The 20,860-nt window shown below is 39.3% G+C and overlaps 1 protein-coding gene across 1 annotated transcript in view; it reads right to left on the minus strand.

The window, feature by feature from the left end:
* The window catches only part of LOC126190780 (dnaJ homolog subfamily C member 13), a 362,669-nt gene that overhangs the window by 181,444 nt on the left and 160,365 nt on the right, over positions 1–20,860 (minus strand). The window contains exons 13-19 of the mRNA XM_049931321.1: positions 19,982–20,161; positions 17,810–18,018; positions 17,531–17,690; positions 17,289–17,434; positions 17,080–17,209; positions 16,502–16,704; positions 5,895–6,180 (exon numbers count right to left, since the gene is read on the minus strand). Of these exons, the coding sequence (XP_049787278.1) occupies positions 5,895–6,180; positions 16,502–16,704; positions 17,080–17,209; positions 17,289–17,434; positions 17,531–17,690; positions 17,810–18,018; positions 19,982–20,161 (1,314 nt within the window). The remainder of the gene's footprint in view (positions 1–5,894; positions 6,181–16,501; positions 16,705–17,079; positions 17,210–17,288; positions 17,435–17,530; positions 17,691–17,809; positions 18,019–19,981; positions 20,162–20,860) is intronic.

The raw sequence follows: 20,860 nt of genomic DNA on the forward strand, positions 1-20,860 counted from the left end.
CATACGTGCCTAAGTCAAAACTCCAGAACATGAAGACATAAGAGTTAAAAAACGATTATACATCAGTCCCAATTGACATAATAGAAGACAGCTAAAACCAGGCACGTGGAAAAAAAGGCTGGACACCATACAAAAATTGACATTCAAAACTAAAAATTAAATGGCCTTCGCCATATTGCTTTGGCAGATAAAAAGTAAAACGCGGTTGGCAGCCAGCACACCATTTCTTAAAATGGAAAACCCAGTCTGGAACGTAAATGGTTAAAAAACGGGCATTCCATCAGAAAGTGGCGGACATTTAGAACTTTGGCACAATGCGTGCAAAGTGGTGGGGTAGCATCATTAGCAGTGCCCAATATGCAGCCTAGTTAAAATGACCTCCTCCCAGCGGGAGGGCCGAGAGGAAGTCGTCCTAGCTGCTGGGAGGGGCTTAATAAGCCGGAGCTTATTCCTGTGAAGGGAGGACCACAGGGGCACCACCTCCTGACAGACAGCAACACAGAGATCATCAGAGGGAATATAGGTACGCGCAGGCTGAGGTATGAGGACTGCAGCCTTGGCAGCAGTGCCAGCAGCCTCATTTCCTGGCAGACCGACATGACCACGAACCCACAGAAACATCACACTGCCTCCACCAAGAGTCAGCAAGTGAGAGTTTTCCTGGACCTGCTCCTCTAAGCACACATAGACTTTGAATGTGTGCCGAGCAAGTCTGAGCAGAGAACATAATTGAAAAGACTATGTCGCCCGATGTACTCCACGGCCTGATACAAGGCAAAGAGCTCAGCTGTAAATGCTGAGCAGTGTGCTGGATGCTGATATCAAAAGACACGGGTGCCAATGACAAACGCATACCCGAGCCCATGGTCAGTCCAGGAGCCATCATCAATGTATACTAAGGAACTATCGTGAAGTTCCATGCGACGGCCGTGAAACTAAAGGCAATAGATCGAGGCTGGAGTAGTGTCCCTAGGAAGCGAATTAAGGCCATGGTTAACCTGGGCCACTTCACGAAGCCAAGGTGGTGAAGGGTTCACACCCACCGGGAAAGTTACAGTTAGTGTGAAGTGAAGCCGCTGTAAGAAGTGCCAAAAGCAGACTCCAGCAGGTAATAGAGAAGAGGGACGAGCCCCATACTCATGATCAAAGGAAGCATCAAAGAAGGAGGCATAGGATGGGTGGCCACGCACGACAGACAAATGGCATGCATACCTGCCAAGGAGAAAGTCACAGCCAGACAGTGGTAGTTCAGCAGCTTCAGCATACAGACTATAATCCGTAATAGTGCAAAAAGCACTCGTTGCCAAACAGATGCCACAATGGTGGGTAGTGTTGAGACAGTGTAAGACAGATGGGTGTGCAGATGCATAAACAAAGCACCCACAGTCGAGTTTCAAGTGGCCAGGGAACAGGTACAAACAGAGGAGGGTGGTTCGATTGGCATCTCAGGAAATACCATTAAGGACACACAGAACATTGAGGAACCATGTACAGCGGGCTGCCGGGTAAGACACATGGGAAGACCAAGACAGTTTCCTATCGAGTATGAGCCCCCAGGAATTTCATAGTTTCAATGAATGGAAGGGCAACAGGCCCAATACGTAAATATGGTGGGAGAAACCACTTGTGTCACCAGAAATTCATAAAGACAGTTTTTTCAGTGGAACAGCGAAAGCCATTGTCAATGCCCCAGGAGTAAAGGGATCAAGACAGCACTGACAACACCACTCAGTGAGACATGTCCAGGGAGAACTACAATAGATGGCAAAATCGTCAACAAAAATGGAGCCGGAGATGACCGGCAAGAGACAGGCCATTATAGGGTTAATGGCAATAGCAAAGAGGACAACGCTCAGGCTGAGGCACACCATTTTCCTGGATAAAGGTGTCTGACAAGGCAGAACACACACACACACACCCACACCCACACACCCCTCAAAAACTCTGTCTTGTCAAAATGCTCGAAGAAAACAGGGCACGTGCCCACGGAAGCCCTACGTGTAAAGAATACGGAGGATACCAGTTTTCCAGCAGGTGTCATAGCCCTTCTCCAAATCGAAAAAACAGCCACAGTCTGGGATTTCTGCAGAAAACTATTCATGACATGGGTGGAGAAAGTAAAGCAACTGTCAACTGCAGAACACTGCACTCGAAATGCACACTGTGCATTCGTCAGTAAACTGTGAGACTCGAGCCACCATACTGGCTGGGCATGAATCACACATTCCATCACCATGGAAACGCAGCTCATAAGAGAGATGGGGCAGTAGCTAGAAGGAAGGTTTTTGTCCTTACCTTGCTTAGATATGGTTATGATGGTAGCTTCACACCAGCATCCAAGAAATGTGCCCTCTGTCCACTAAGTGGAAAGTCCTTGCCCGGAAGAGAAAGATGCTGCAACATCTTAATGTGGATGGTGTCTGGACCTGGGGCAGAGAATCGGGAAGAACTGAGAGCATGATCTAGCTCCCTTATAGTAAAGGTGGCACTGTAGCACTCACGATTTGGAGAAGAGAAGGGTATCTCCTGAGCCTCCTCCGCTCATTTCCAATAGAGGAAGGCAGGGTGATAGTGGAACGAGCTCGAAACTTCCGCAAAATGGTGGCCCAAGCTGTTGGAAATGGCAATAGGGTCTACGATAACATTGTCTGTTACTGTCAGGCTGGAAATTGGGGAATGGATATTGGTACCAGAGAGACATCAAAGGTTCACCCACATGACAGAGGAAGGGGTGGAACTGTTAAAAGAAGCTAGCTCTTTTGATATTTTGAAGAACGAGACAACACTGTGCACGCATCTATTTATAATGAATGGAGTTTGCCATCGTACAACGATGGTTGAAAATGCGGAGAGCACGTCTCCGTGCGCGAACTGCGCCGTGGCATTCCTCAGTCCCCCAAGGAGAGCAGGATTTCACAGGACCGGCACTTGCTTCAACACCTTTCTGAATAATAAACGGATTTACCGTGGCAAAGGGCTGACCGTCTTCAGTACGTGAGATGATGCGGAACTGTGGCACAGTGGGAAGGGTCTTTGAATCATTAGCCTGATTATGTTTACATTTCATAGGGAAACAAAGAAAGGAAAAGGGAGTGAAAAACAAAGATAAAACTGTTCTTACATCAGTGACAGAGAATGCAGAACATCCCCAATAACATCGCAGACATGTACCCCAAGGGAGGGGGAAAAAGAAAAGCAAGAGGATAGATATGCAGCACAGAAGGGAAAAAGTGCTGCAAAGGCTGGGGCCTCTTGGTAGCCAAGCACGAACCCGCCAAAGAGTGGCGAGCCCCCTGGGGGAGTCTTATCATGATGAAAACAAGTGCAGAGTCTTATCATAAAACCTCAGAAGAAAAATTTGTTTCTTTATAGAAACCTTATGACAGTGTAAATACATACAGGCACCAAAGAAACTAGTATAGGCAAGCATATTCAGATAAGGAGATATGTAAACAGGCAGAATACAACGCTATGGTTGGCAACACCTGTATGAGACAACAAGTGTCTGGTGCAGTTGTTAGAACAGTTACCGCTGCTGCAATGGCAGATTATCAAGATTTAAGTGAATTTGAATGTGTTGTTACAGTTGGTGCACAAGCGATGGGACACAGCATCTCCAAGGTAGCGATGAAGTGGGGATTTTCCCATATGACCATTTCAAGAGCATGAACATCAGGAATTTGGTAAAACATCAAGTCTCTGACACCACAGCGACCAGAAAAAGATCCTGCAAAAAGAGGGCCAATGATGACTGAAGAGAATCGTTACACATGACAGAAGTGCAACCCTTCTGCAAATTGCTGCAGATTTCAATGCCGAGCCATCAATAAGTGTCAGCGAGTGAATCATTCAACGAAACATCATCAATATGGGCTTTTGGAGCAGAAGGCCCACTTGTGTACCCTTGGTGACTGCACGACACAAAGCTTTACGCCTTGCCTGGGCCCATCAACATAGACATTGGACTGTTGATGACTGGAAATATGTTGCCTGGTCGGACGAGTCTCGTTTCAAAATATGTCGAGCGGATGGTCATATACAGGTATGGAGACAACCTCATGAATCCACAGACCCTGCATGTCACAGGGGACTGTAATGGTGTGGGGCGTGTGGAGTTGGACTGATATGGTAACCCTGATACATCTAGATATGATTCTCATCACCTGCATCCATTCATGTCCACTATGCATTCCGACGGACTTTGACAATTCCAACAGGATGATGACACCCCACACATCCAGAATTGCTACCGAGTGGCTCCAGGAACACACTACTAAGTTTAAACACTTCCACTGGCCACCATACTTTCCAGACATGAACATTATTGAGTTTATCAGTGGTGCCTTGCAACATGCTGTTCAGAAGAGATCTACACCCCCTCGCACTCTTACGGATTTATGAACAGCACTGCAGGATTCATAGTGTCAATTCCCTCCAGCACTTCTTCAGATATTAATCGAGTCCATGCCACATTGTACTGTGGCACTTCTGAGTGTTCGCGAGGTGTCTACATGATATCACACAGGTGTACCAATTTCTTGCTGTTCATTGTAGTTTGCTATTTGCAACACAGGCTCGAAAGGGATAAACAACTGAAGACAGTTTATCATAATTGCATGTGCTATTTGCAACACAGGCTCGAAAGGGATAAACAACTGAAGACAGTTTATCATAATTGCATGTTGAACTACAAGAAGAAGAGAACCTAATGATGTAATTAAAAACTGGTTGATAAAACTGCCAAATAAACAATTATTTTCAATGTTCATCCTGCAAGCCAAATTTATTGTTGTCAAATGGTACCTTAGAAATGAGCCCTAGCTTGCTATCTGCCCTCTTGTTGCTTTTTTCAAAGGCAACTGTTTCAGATGGTGACCTAGTCTTTTCACAGTTATGACTGAATTATGAGGATTCGGGTGTCTCAACTATTTTATAATACTGTCTGGAATATAACATAACAGATTACTTCAATGTCACAGACAGTATCATACTATGCCACTTAAAATGCTTATCATCTTCACTTGCACGAAGTCCATCAGCGGCCATATGAAAGTTGGCAGCACTCGCTCATAATTAAGACCCCCTAGAAACATAATTTACAACCAACAAAAAATTTTATAACAAGTGTGACAATGACCAAGTGGCAGCCACTTACCTTTAATTAACCACAATCTGTAGGCTAATAAGATATCCAATTTTCAAATGGACAAGTAATTCAACCATTCTGTCACATAGAAGGTATTACTAAACTTGCAATTTGAGTGTTGGGAAAAGATTGCATATAGAACAAGGTTTTATATTCACATGTTGTTGTTGACACTGTATGGCACTACTGACAAACCAGTCACTAAGAAGAGCATTCTCTAGCATGTCGATGAAACGAAGATCTGCTGACACATTCAACTAGTCATAGACGCAGCAACCATCTCTTGAAGAAGCTACTTTTGCTGTCACAAATTAATCTCGCATAGCTTGCTTCTAACCTTTTTCCTTTATTACGCCATTTTCGTTGTTTGTTATAATTTAATATAATCTAATCCAAGAGATTAAATGCTACACAAATCAAGACAATGACAAGTGCATAAAATTTATCAAGTAAGTGCAGACCACTAAATACTTTCACTACTTTATGCTACAAACTACATGAGAGCTAAATCATTCAAGAAAGTGAAGATAAAGACATCACATCATTTTTCAGAATCAAGTAGAGGAGAAAAAAAGACATTTTAATATGATAGGTATAAAAAAATACAGTAATTAATTAATACAAGCAGACTGTCAGACAATTTGCAATCATCTTTGTATAACAACTGATAGATTTACACTATGAGTGATTGATGTTTATTATAGTCATTGCAATACATAAAATAACATTGTAAACAGTTTTTACTTACATCACTTGCTTTAAATGCCTGTTTCATGTGAGTTAACTGCAAAAATCTGGCAATTGGAAGTACATTAGAGCCAGTATACATCAGGATGAAGTAGAAAACACCAGTAAGATACAGATTGGAGATTGCAGGGTTGTCTTTCATGACTTCACAGAGCAGGGTTGCAACTTTTTCAACCAGTACTGGATCGAATGTGAGTAGCAGCTGCACCACGTGTGGCAAACACAATGGATCAGACAAAAGGCGCTTCACTCTAGGCAGTGGTCGAATTATAGCATCATCAGCATCTCTACAACAAAATGACATTATATGGTTACCTATAAGGTACATTCTAAATGGCACTTAAAGCTAGCAGCAAATGGTGGGAAAAAAGTGTTTTGTTGAACTACACGTTTGGTGAGCCAAGAAAATGAAAAATTTGGTTCGCAGCATATTTCTAGGGAACGGTTCATTTCTTGGCCGTAAGATACAAGGAAAGAACACTGTCAGTTCTAGCTGCAGGTAAAAGAGTAAAAAAATTTGATTGTCCCTTCTAACTTGTGACTGGGTCAACCTCACAACAAATGAAACTGAAAAAGTGTTAGCAAGTTATGTGCTTCATAACATTGGCAGAAATATTCTCAATAAATCCTAAACAGTAATTATTTCATCAAATCATTGTAAAGGGATAAATACAGTTGAAGTGTGAATATCAGTGCCATTTGACATATCCAGGGAGGGAGGGATGGAGGGAGGGGGGGAGAGGGAGGGAGGGAGGGAGGGGGGGAGAGGGAGGGAGGGAGGGAGGGAGGGAGGGAGGGGGGGAGAGAGAAAGAGAAAGAGAGAGAGAGAGAGAGAAAGAGAGAAAGAGAGAGAGAGAGAGAGAGAGAGAGAGAGATATCAGACTTGATAGAAATGACTAACTGGAGAATCCCACAATGGGGGTTGTCCAGTTTTGGCTTGTATAAGGATGTCAAAGAACTGATGTGTAGAAGTAATCAAAAATGACTAATTTTTGCTTTGATATCATAGTTTTCTGGGACAGTTCAGATGACATTTTACCACTATGGATAGGGTTAAGAGCAGGAGTAGGAAAAGGGTGATATGCAATGATCGTAAGTAAGGACAGGAAAAGTTCATGAAAAAAAAACACGAATTCATTAGTTTTAAGATTAATAACAAGAAATTAGTAATTTTATGAGACATCACAAAATCTGTAACTCCGTCATACAAAAATTCTATAAATCTGAGGACAGCAACTTACTGAATGTTTAAACTGAGTTTTGACTTCTAATCTCTTCATCTACAATCTTAAAATTATTGTTCATTTCTCACATAACAAACTTTGATGTGACAACAAAAATAGGACCAAAACTGGCAGTAACACCACTGAATTCTTGTTCATAAGTGTATTTATACAAAGAGAGTGCTGGGGTCATAAGAAAAGGGGGGGGGGGGGGGGGAGAGATAGGATGTGTTACACACACACATTTTTGCTTAAGTAAATTATTTACTCTTACTCTTGCTGGTGGAACTAAATACAATGTATAAATTTAATCAGTAAATTTATTACAGATTGTAACAAGCAGTTTATATATTAAAAGAATTACTTTTTAAAATATGCTAGTAAAAAAACATTGATTTTATGCTATAGGTCATTTTGATTCCTCTTCCTGCATAACAGATGATGGGTAACACTGGGTAATCAGCTACTATATAAATAATAAAGGGGTACATAACACTTAATTTTTTTCAAAAAACAGATTTTATTTTTCAACATACCTTCCACTGAGCTTAATGAACTTTCTTCAGCAAGACTCCAATATTTTATCTTGTTAGACGAGACAGGAAATTAGCTTCCAATTCTGTATAATACTCATTTATGAAACAGCACTTAACAGTGGAGGTACATTGCACATGCAATGATGCAACAGTGCAGTACTTCCTTCGTACTGTCTTGAAGCTTGTTGAACACAATTTTAAAATCAAGTTTTTGATATGGCATCAACATACATGATCCCCACTGCACTCTCCAAGCAGACCTTCATATATGATGCTGTCTGTATGTTCATACTAGATTTCTACTGACAGTCTTGCATCTCTTACTGTTGTTATCTCCTAACATAACACATCTGAATATTATTAGCACCACCTTCAGAATAAAAATGAACTGGATACCCAGTTCCCAGCATATGTGCAGTGCTCATACAATCTCTTTTTCATTAATTTATTCAGTACCAAAAGATTTAAAGTGAACTTACCCTGACTCCACTGGTGTACAAAAAGGGGAGGGGGGACAAGAGGGGGATCTAGTCTCACCACTCAACCCACACTGCCCACCCAGTCTCCAGAGAGTGGAGTACAGAGTTTTCATTCATATATTGAGTGGATAAGCATCAGTTCTCTTGGGTATAATAATTTTTGGTATGTCACCTATGAAAATTAGTTTTTGGGTGACAACATGTCTCTAAACTCACCAGTTCATTTATAGCATAAATGTCAATTTTAGAGTCAGGACCTTACCTGGAAAAATTTATGTGGATGCCCATGCTTGACTCAGTTTCACCTGTGCTGGACTACACTGGTTTGAAGCAAAAATGTTTTACACAGTGTGTTATTTGTCTTCAACATTCTTTTCACAAAATGTGTGGCAGTGATCACTTATGAAAAACAACTGCAGATTGCATCTGTTCGCAATTTCTTACAGTATCATTACAAAAATTACACATATCAAAGTTCATGACACTTAACAATAATACACTGGTGCACAAGCTATCTCATTTAGAACGAAGTATATGATGAATTTATACTTATAAATAGCAGTTAAAAACTTTGCAGCCTACCTTGATAATGATGCAAATGACATTACAAAGAAGATCGTATGCAGGTATCTCAGAATCACTCTCATTACTATCCAACATTTGAGGACATGGTTTCAGTACAGGCACAGTGAACCAATACCTCTGTGCAAGAGCTGTTGAGTTAATTTTGAAAACCATGAGATTGTTCATCTAACGAAAGCATACAGCAGTAACTCTCAATTTAATTTGGCATGCAATTTCATCAATAAGTACCTATTAGAAGAAATGCTATCCACTCTCTGTCTGCCATAGATTGAAACCATCTCATTTCATGTGCTGAATTTTTACTAAATAAGAAGCAGTCAAATAAAAATGAGACACATGGAGAAAAGTAGGTAAACTATTTATTATTTCAAAAGTAATCACCATAACTGTTAACACATTTATCCCACAGTGAGACAAGATGATCAATGCCTTTGTGGAAAAACATTTGGAGCTGCCTATGGAACCACGATTGTACCCAGTCATCCATCTCTTCATCTGAAGTAAATCAATGGCCACGAATTTCTCTCTTCAGGGCATCAAATATATATAAGTTGCATGAGGAGAGATCAGGATTGTATAGAAAATGTGTAAGGGCTTCCCACCACAATTTCTGCACCACAGTCAAAACAACCTTAGCAACACATGGGTCGGCAGCAGAGTGATGCTGTCCATCAACATTCCAGGGTGTTTGGACGAGATGGCGCACATTGGTTTTTTCTAAGTGTTCACATTTGCTTTAACTGTGGCACTATATTCTAGAAAATCAATCAGCAAGTTGGCCCTTACAGTCAAAGAAGAGGGTCATTATGACTTGAGTTAATGTGCATGGCTTCAAATTTTTTTCAGTGGGGATGAGTCCATTCACTTCCACTGTTGGCTCTGACACTTGCTCTCTGGCTCAAAACGATGACACTATGTTTCATCTTTCATGACAGTATGGGACAGGAAATGATATTCTACATATGATACAACTACAAGTGCTGCGGTGATGTTGACATTTTGTTGAACTTTTGCTCCTCCATAAGGCTGAGGGGAACCCACTGTGCCAGATTTTCCAGAGCTTCACGTGACATAAGCAGTACTGTGACTGTTTCCCAACATGAGTTGAATGTCTTCCACCACCCACTTGTCATTCATTTCTAATGGGATACACCACAGCAATGACAGAAGGGGCAGTGATATAATGAGCTGTCTTATCTGACTGCTGTCTTTCAGTGACACCCAACCTACTTGAAATCTTTTATTTCACACGAACACATGCACACGACATACTGTGTTTATTATACACAGCACAGATTTGGGCATGAATTTCACTTCTAAAATCTCATTCCACATTCCTGGCTTCCACAGAGGAGTCAGACATACATGACTCGCTAACCTCATGCCGAGCATGTCAAACAAATGAACATCACAAGCAGTGAACATTTGCGATGTTCCTTCCTGATTCCCAATAAATGGCACTTCCATGCACACTCCTACCTGAGATACGGATGTCTGAGCCATGCTTGTTATGTAGTCTGTCTCCTTTTCATCTGATCTTCTCTCATATTATTAAATACATTTTAGTGATAATCAGTATGTTGAACAATTACAACCGCTACTTGAAAATTCTTTGCCTTCCATGGGTTTATCTTTCACTGACACTGACTTCCAATGGTTAAAAAAAGCAGATGCAGAAAAAAGTTCTTTAGTACCAACCACAATCCAAGAAAATTTATTTCATTTTGCAAGAATATGAGAAGAATAGATTGCTACTCACCACAAGCAGGTGCCGTCCAGTCACAGACAGACACAATGAAGAGACCGCTATGCATTTTAAGTTTTCAGAAAAAAGTCCTTCTTCCACAATAAAAGACACACACACACACACACACACACACACACACACACACACACACAAACACAAGTGCACGCTTGCTATTGGACCATACAGAAGCACCGTATTCTACAACAGAGTAGACCTGTTCAAGTGCTAAAGTGCACAGAGTTTCAGCAGTGGAGCCCCAGGTTGTTCCACATAGCTTATGTAGAATGATGTTCATAGTTTGTATTTTTGTAGCAGTGTTTCCCAGATGTTTTTTGTAGGACATTGTCCACTCCAATGTAGCTCCTAGATATTTTGGGTGTTGATCCCGGTATAGCAGTCTGTCACCAAAATACACCTGGAGCTGTATATTTGCCACTCCATTGCAAAAATGAAAGAAAGCCATCTGTCTTGGTGGAGTTTGGTTTCAGTTTCCATCTTTGAATGTAAGTTCCTATTATTGTGAGCTCGGACATTAAGATGGCTTCCATTTCTTTAAAATTTTTATGTCCCACTGCCAGCATCCAGTCATTGACATATCCAAACTTACAAGATCTAGTTTCATGCATATAGGAGATGTACTTCCCTGAGAAAGTCCGTCACTTAGTTTCTTTGAAAAGCTTATTCTGTTGCCCACTGTGACCCGGAATGACCTGTCAGTAAGCCTGCTTCTAATAAGTTAGATTATTTTCTTAAGATAAGACACTGTCTCCATACTGTGTCATGAGCTGCTGAGAGAACTATGCATCCAACTGAGGTTTTTAAACAATTCTGAAAGCCTGTTTCTATGTACGTAATGAGTGACATTATCTTATCTGTGCAAAAACTGCCCTGTTCAATTGGAATTTTTTCAAGTACTATAGCCAAGATTTTTTGGTTGATGACTCTTTAAAGAAGTTTGTATAGGAAGCTACGAAGGGCTACTGCATGACAGCTTTTAGGCTCATTGCCTGGTTTTCGTAGCCTGATGATAGCAATGACATTGGACTTTCATTTCATTTGAGATTCTCACCCCCCATTATATTAGTAAAGAATTCTGCTAGCCATTTTTTTGGTACATTTACCACAGTTCAGAAGGAACTCAAGATAAATTTCATTGGAGCCTGGTGCCTTTCTCACTGACACCAAATTGAGCTGGTAAGTGTTACATAGCTTCAAGGATAAGAATTCATTTTTCATATGGGTGGTGCAAGCTAGGTCCCATAGAGTTCTTGAAGTAGCCACAACATGATTCACAAGGGCACTTCATCTCTTGCATCTTTAAGACTTCCGCCTAATTTCTTTAAAAATGTTGTATCTTCTCTTATAGGTCTGTTGAAGTCAAGGTTCACGACTGTTTCTCACCATTTCTCACATCAAGCCAAGCCCAGTGGGTTTGTCCTCTCCTTAGAGGAACTCTTTGTATAGTTCTTCACACCATCATTCCATCCTGGTATGTAATCCTACACATGGTCTTCTTTGGTGTTTCAGTCACTGCTCTTGTGAACCTTTGGGAGCTTTCAATGGAAAATAAGACTCCAGCCTAAGCATTTGTTGGGGGTGGATGGACAAGCTTTCCAGTGCACCTTTTTAAAATTCCATTTGGGACAGGGATAGGACACAGTGAGAGGGATGCTTATTCCTATTTCAATTAGGGTTGGTCAATGTTGGCTGTGAGAAAAATCTTGAAGTACTCTGCAGGTTCCTTGCAGTGGTATGTTATCATCTTTGCTTACGAAGCACAAATCAGAGTTGTATTCTACATTCCAAGCTACTGGTTTAAAAGAGCCCTTCTGTTTTGCATCAAATAGCAGAAATAGATTGTTATCATCAGCCCAGTTCATTAGTATTTCACTGTTGCAATCACTGGTCCTATATTTCCATTTTGTGTGGTCACTGTTAAAGTTCCCTTTCTGATGATGACTTCATGACTGTTGTTGGTCATGGATGTCTTAATCAGGTGAATATGTTTCACACAGAGGAGCAAACATATGTAGCAACTGTGTAAGTACAGTGATATGTGACTCCTAACAGTTCTTATCCTGGTATTTTCCCTATTTTGGTTAACTGGTCTTCACTGTCAAAATGGGTTTCCTGAATGGCTACGATGTCAATATGACTATCTACCTGGCATTTGGCCCAGCTTATCCCTTCTTGATAAACTGTTCAGGATTTATTGTCAGGAAGCCCTAAGAATCATGATAGAAGGTTGTATACATGGAAGAACCCTGGAGATACTAAAAGGTATCAGATAGATTATATAATGGTAAGACAGAGATTTAGGAACCAGGTTTTAAATTTTAAGACAATTCCAGGGGCAGATGTGGACTCTGACCACAATCTATTGGTTATGACCTGTAGATTAAAACTGAAGAAACTGCAAAAAGGTGGGAATTTAAGGAGATGGGACCTGGATAAACTGAAAGAACCAGAGGTTGTACAGAGTTTCAGAGGGAGTATAAGGGAACAATTGACAGGAATGGGGGAAAGAAATACAGTAGAAGAAGAATGGGTAGCTTTGAGGGATGAAGTAGTGAAGGCAGCAGAGGATCAAGTAGGTAAAAAGACGAGGGCTAGTAGAAATCCTTGGGTAACAGAAGAAATATTGAATTTTACTGATGGAAGGAGAAAATATAAAAATGCAGTAAATGAAGCAGGCAAAAAAGAATACAAACGTCTCAAAAATGAGATCGACAGGAAGTGCAAAATGGCTAAGCAGGGATGGCTAGAGGACAAATGTAAGGATGTAGAGGCTTATCTCATTAGGGGTAAGATAGATACTGCCTACAGGAAAATTAAAGAGACCTTTGGAGATAAGAGAACCACTTGTATGAACATCAAGAGCTCAGATGGAAACCCAGTTCTAAGCAAAGAAGGGAAAGCAGAAAGGTGGAAGGAGTATATAGAGGGTCTATACAAGGGCGATGTACTTGAGGACAATATTATGGAAATGGAAGAGGATGTAGATGAAGATGAAATGGGAGATACGATACTGCGTGAAGAGTTTGACAGAGCACTGAACGACCTGAGTCGAAACAAGGTCCCCGGAGTATACAACATTCCATTGGAACTACTGACGGCCTTGGGAGAGCCAGTCCTGACAAAACTCTACCATCTGGTGAGCAAGATGTATGAAACAGGCGAAATACCCTCAGACTTCAAGAAGAATATAATAATTCCAATCCCAAAGAAAGCAAGTGTTGACAGATGTGAAAATTACTGAACAATCAGTTTAATAAGCCACAGCTGCAAAATACTAACACGAATTCTTTACAGACGAATGGAAAAACTAGTAGAAGCCGACTTCGGGGAAGATCAGTTTGGATTCCGTAGAAATACTGGAACACGTGAGGCAATACGGACCTTACGACTTATCTTAGAAGAAAGATTAAGTAAAGGCAAACCTACATTTCTAGCATTTGTAGACTTAGAGAAAGCTTTTGACAATGTTGACTGGAATACTCTCTTTCAAATTCTAAAGATGGCAGGGGTAAAATACAGGGAGCGAAAGGCTATTTACAATTTGTACAGAAACCAGATGGCAGTTATAAGAGTCGAGGGACATGAAAGGGAAGCAGTGGTTGGGAAGGGAGTAAGACAGGGTTGTAGCCTCCCTCTGATGTTATTCAATCTGTATATTGAGCAAGCAGTACAGGAAACAAAAGAAAAATTCGGAGTAGATATTAAAATCCATGGAGAAGAAATAAAAACGTTGAGGTTCGCCGATGACATTGTAATTCTGTCAGAGACAGCAAAGGACTTGGAAGAGCAGTTGAACGGAATGGATGGTGTCTTGAAAGGAGGATATAACATGAACATCAACAAAAGCAAAACGAGGATAATGGAATGTAGTCGAATTAAGTCGGGTGATGTTGAGGGTATTAGATTAGGAAATGAGACACTTAAAGTAGTAAAGGAGTTTTGCTATCTGGGGAGCAAAATAACTGATGATGGTCGAAGTAGAGAGGATATAAAACGTTGACTGGCAATGGCAAGGAAAGCGTTTCTGAAGAAGAAAAATTTGTTAACATCGAGCATAGATTTAAGTGTCAGGCAGTCATTTCTGAAAGTATTTGCATGGAGTGTAGCCATGTATGGAAGTGAAACATGGACGATAAATAGTTTGGACAAGAAGAGAATAGAAGCTTTCGAAATGTGGTGCTACAGAAGAATGCTGAAGATTAGATGGGTAGATCACATAACTAATGAGAAAGTATTGAATAGGATTGGGGAGAAGTTTGTGGCACAACTTGACCAGAAGAAGGGATCGGTTGGTAGGACATGTTCTGAGGCATCAAAGGATCACAAATTTAGCATTGGAGGGCAGCGTGGAGGGTAAAAATCGTAGAGCGAGACCAAGAGATGAATACACTAAGCAGATTCAGAAGGATGTAGGTTGCAGTAGGTACTGGGAGATGAAGAAGCTTGCACAGGATAGAGTAGCATGGAGAGCTGCATCAAACCAGTCTTAGGACTGAAGACCACAACAACAACAACAACAACAATAACAACAACAACAGGCCCTAAGAAGAGCCAGTTACATTCGCTGCAGTGTCAGATAACATGTGCTGTCATGTGCTTTATGCAGGAGATCCAAAGATTGTCCAGTAACTAGTGTTATCAGCTCTTCAGTGTTACCTGGAGTACACCATGTGGAGGCGAGCTGAATAGTAAAATGTGTGGAAAGTAATTGATGTAGTTTTTCACTCGTAAGTACACTTCCCTTTCCAAGAGGCCATGCACCACACAGTGGCTGGAAGAAAATACAACATGTCAACAATACTGTTATCTGTAGTGATACACCCAACTGCAATCCTTCATCACTGATTTGTAGCATTTTACATACATTTAATTTATGAAAGCCAAACTGTGTGATGTTTTGGCTATAACTTTTGCATATGCTGCTTATCAGCTAGTGGTTTGTACAGTGTTTGCAGAAAATGATCAAAATGTGTAACAGTTATTTCCAAGATGTATGTAAGTCATGTGCTGAAATGGAGTGTGCACTATTCACAATAAGTTACAATATGTAATATGATACAATTTTAAAAAGAATAGTTTGCATTAGAATTTCAAAAAGTCAAAGAGAGTTGAACTTAAGAGACTGAAGAACATTATTGGAACTAAGAACTAATTTAATGGCAAAGTGAATCTGAAATCTTGCAGCCTTCTCCAAATGATGCTCTAACCAATATAATTTCATCATCTGGGAGTAAGCCCAATCAATAACAAGAATTACCCATAAACACATTAATGTATATTATGAACCTAGAACTCCTAAAGCATATCTGTCAGCTTCCGATCAAGGGTATGGAGGTGCATTCCGCAGTCAAGACATCCCCTTTCATGTGACAAGTCAAGCTCTTTATCTTGTAAAAGTTGAATAGCCTATGTAAATACAATTTTATGCATTAATTTACTATGAAGTTGTAACACATATCCAACAGTACAGTCAAACTATGAAGATATAGAGCCATTGAACTAGAATGGTAGCAGTAATCAGCCATTCACTTGATGAGAGAATTGTCACAAAATTTCACGAAATTTATTTAGAGGAACTGTGGCAGCCTGAAATCCAAATGATTAAACAGGAATTTTGACATGGCATAGTATGTATCGCAAAGTGACTACACAACTTTAATTCTGGCAGTACAAATTTATTCACTGATTTTCGTGGAGATATAACTAATTTTTGCTTTCAAGTGCACTTATGACTCTAGCAATGTGTGCTGTTTTTTACAAGCTTCACAGTGCAATAGCTCATCACCACTTTGCAAAAACCATCTTCCTACTATTTAAACAATGCAGGTCTTATTACATGCAGTTTCTTGTAAATGAAATTATTCACAAACAAAAATTATATTCAGTTTTAAAGTAACTGAAGATGTGTAACTTTTTGTTATATGTAAATTCCCTACCATAAAATTATATTCTGAGAAGTAGAATTCCAGTCTTCAAGTTAATGGGCATACACCACCAACATTACAGAAAACTGCACTTACCTACTAGGAAAATACTGACACATTTGAATGAGTATGTTCAATATGAGTGTAGCCAAGTCACTTTCATTTAAAACTGGATTTCCTTTAGCTAAAAGGCACCATTTCAACTGAGGCACTTGTTGCAGTGTTCTCCAGCCATCCATGCCTTGTGCCCAGCACTTTGTTTTAGCATTCAGGACACCAGTATTCCAAAGTTCTTTTAACTTGAAACAAAAATTTTAAGCATAGTAAATAACTTTCTGTCTCTATGAAATTGTTTCACTCAAGCTACAGCAACACATTAATACATTATTTCAGATCACAAATCAGTTTTGAAGTTAGGTTTGTATCATCTGCACAAAAAATCAGTTTGAAACAATAGTACAGAGGCAAGTACAGTGTTCATCTTCAGGTACAATGCAGCTTGCATCACTATCAAACTTCATAGTTAACACTCAGTGATTATTTTGAGAATATTGTTTTAATCTGCAACTAATAAATCAATATACAATAATGCTGTATTTTTGTTACTTCAAAAGCTTAGCATCAAATTAACACTTGCAAAATACAATTGCAGCACAATTTCTGGGAAAAATTACCTCCTTGAAGCTAAATGGGCCCTTTCGCTCTCCTGAATTTCCAGAATTTCCAAAGTGCCATTCCTTCTCAGTCTCTTGGACCATATTTGGGCCAGCCTCTATTACGTTAGTTTGTGTTGGTACTACTGCCCTAAAAAGTAACATTTATCAATAATTACAAATTTAAAATGCGGAGTAAGGAGTAATCTTTTCTTTGCAGATAAACTCACCTGCTTGTATGTAAGTGAGCTAGTGTTAGCAAATCAACCAGAACCCTAACACCATTTGCATCCAGGATTTCTTTCACATTGCGCCGATGGAGTATCAATTTATTGATAAACAAGACCAAGCGATCACGTTCCATCCTATCTGTACACTGGTAAAGCAGTGGAAAATTACTAGCAGCAATTTTAACAATCATAAAGGAATTTCTATCATAAACCACAATTTTTCACTGTAAAGAGAAAGTTACCCTCTCTAACATTCCAATAATATACTTTGTATCACTAAATGGTCCAATGTCTTCAAAATGTCGTCCGTATACTATAGCCATTGCTTGCAGGCACGTGCACTTCATTTCGGACTTAGTTGTGAGCAAAAAACGATGATACAGATCATTGAAAAATTCATACCTAGAACCAAGGAATTCCAGTTTTCACAATTTATCTTTTCCCATGTGGATATCTCCACTATTTCTTAAAAAAGAGAGACTATCTGAAAATGAGGTTGGTTTTAAATGTGTTAAACTTACGAACGTCGTATGGGTGAGTCCGGTGTATCTTCAGTTTCTAGCAGCAAACGAAGGTAGTATTCCCCAATTTTTACTTCATCAGCTAAACACTGATACTGAACTTCAAATTCGCTGTGGTTCCACGCAATAAGGGCATTCCCTGCGAGATCACGATCTGATACAAATGCCCGTATTTCATTCTCCAAAGCATCACGGAGCTCCTCTCTTGTCTAACATTTAAAACATACCACAACAGTAATAAACAAAACGGGAAAAATTTTAATTTTTTTTATTATTAAGATACACAAACTAAACAACCAACAACTGAAGTCTAAACAAACGATATTATAGTTTCACTCACAAACAGGTGAAATGATAATCACAGAGCTTCCTACAACTACAGATATTAAGAGAAATGTGCAGGATAAGGAATTTGTAGTTTAAATTCTTAACAAACAAAAATAGGAAGAATAATGAACAACAGAGGAACAAATACAAGATTCCTAGAGACTGCTAATACCGAAATGAGCCAAAATTGGGCAGTGGAATAAGAAAAGGAAAGATGAGAATGTGCATACAAAGAGACTTATGACCATATGATGGATGGAGTAGGAAGTGTCAATGGCCAATGTCAACAGCCAAATAATAATTAAATACAACAAATGAGACATGATCACGTGGCATCCATGCTGGCCAACATTTGTTACAAGAAAAGAAAAAGAAAAGGTTAACTAACCAAAATGCCCATCTGTCTTCAAGATTATATTGTGTATTGTCTGTCACTACTACACTCAACACGAAAAGAGGCACAATTATTACACGAGGCCTTCTAGAATGAAGGTCTGGGATTTAATTTTTGTATGGAAGAATTTTCAGTTCATAAACATACTCACAGCCTAAAGTGAATGAAACTTTCAAATTGGTAGAAAATATGGTTGGTAGGTGGTCAAACTCAATTGTTCATTTCATTGTATCGCCTATACAGAACAACAAATATTATGGTATGTCAGTGTATACTTCTCTCCAGTATTTATGTGAAATGTCTGGTTAGTGATGATTATTTATTGTGGTACCTTGCTGTTAAATTCCATCACAGCTGGCCTTTTTGGTAAAAATATGCAAAGTACCACTCCAAAAATAATGAACTATTTTTGAAATTATGTGTGTCTTCTGCTCTTTTCATCAGACACACTAATAAATGCGTACATAAGCTGAGTTTCATCTAAACCAATTATGCAGCTCCTGAATCCAACATGGTCCCTGAAGCACATGGGGGCACCACTTTAGATTCACTTCTAATTAATGTTTTAAAGCTGTTGAAAGCCAGTTATGTACCTCAAATAACAATATTTATTTTACATCTCTAGCAGTTTTCTTGTGTCACTTTCTGCAAATGAGACCATGTGGAAGTTTCCCAAAAATGCTTAATTTTTTAAAGTAAGAATTGTTTTCATTTAAAGAAATCTCCTATCATCTGATTAATAATGCCTTTAATGCTGAAATAATTAGTGTGTGTCAAATGCTAATGGACTGTAATAATGCTGCACTAAAAGGATATTCAGTCCTGTTGCCTTTGTATTTTTGTCAGTTAAATCTCTAACGAAAATAACCTTCCACAAAACTTAATGTCACTAGATTCTACAAAGATATCCATTTCAGATATGTTTCTAAAGGTCATTGGCTCATCACTGTTTCAGTTCAGCCTCCTCCTGTCACTTACCCATTCATTCATAAGAGGCCACTTAGAACTTTGTGTAATGAGAGGCACATAATGGAAGGTTGTAATGGAAATCAACACTGAGAAGCTAAAAACAGAAGAACCAGATGGACAATTAGCAGCAAGTGTGAAAATTTATAACAAAATAAATGCAGGAGAACAAGCACTTAACAAAATAGAAGCGCTGCTGCGAGGAACGAAAATAAACATTTTTTTTGTTTTCTCTCTCTTTAGCTAATGCTAAATTCTGAAAGGAAAAAAATCAGTTTGGTATGAATTTTCAACTATATAAAAATAAAATAGGAATAAAAGCATCATTTAACATTCTAGCAGTTACACACATAAACCAAATTGGTCACAAAAATTATTAAAATACTTCTATTATAGCTGTACACATATTTTCAATATAAAAATATACAATTTCAAAATAGCTTCATGAACATTTTACAATTCCTAAAATTTTAGCTTCTTCATACCTTGTGATTCCATATCAAGTTAGGTAAAGCATGGTCTCTATTGAACTGATAATAAAACAGAGTCCAGTTTGCTTCACTTTTAATCCTCTCTCTCCTTTTCCTCAAAACAACAGGCCTTTCTTTAATTTTCTCTTCCTTCCTCTCAATACCCATCCTTGCTCCCCAGTGTTGCAGCGCATGCTGAAATGAGATAATTTTCACAGTGGTCACACACAGGCAGCTCTACAGTGTACATTATGAAATGAAATGACCATATGGCATTATTGGCTGGGACACACTATCTGGGGTTGTTTGATCAACTAGTGCAAGTCTTTTTATTTGACACAACTTTGGTGACTAGCGAATTGTCAATAACAAAATGATGATGAGGACAACCCAACACCCTGTCACCAAGTGGATAAGATTTCCAATCCAGGCAGAGATTGAACCTAAGCCACTTGCACAGCAGTCAGTCACACTAACCACACAGCTACGGAGAGGGACATTGTAATTTATGATTAAAATTCTGTATTAATGAGGAGACCCACAGAAATATATTACAGTCACAGTAGCAACAAGATCAATAAAATATAGCAGCAGTAATTCCTTAGGTTCTGAGCATATGAACAACAAAGAGTGGCAAGTACAGCATGTATCATGTGACCTGAAGGCCAGATGGAGACATGGCGTAATTAATGGCAGATTTCCTTGCAATTAGATCTTTCTTAGTCATTAACAAAAGGAAATTCTAAATATCTCATCTCCAGACAGGTTTAATGTAAAAAATGAATTTTACCTCAGATGTCTTTTAGATACCAGATGGCAGTTATAATAGTTGAGGGTCGTGAAAGGGAAGCAGTGGTGGGGAAGGGAGTAAGACAGGGTTGTAGCCTCTCCCCG

This window comes from Schistocerca cancellata, chromosome 6, assembly GCF_023864275.1.
Source record: "Schistocerca cancellata isolate TAMUIC-IGC-003103 chromosome 6, iqSchCanc2.1, whole genome shotgun sequence".
NCBI lineage: Eukaryota > Metazoa > Arthropoda > Insecta > Orthoptera > Acrididae > Schistocerca > Schistocerca cancellata.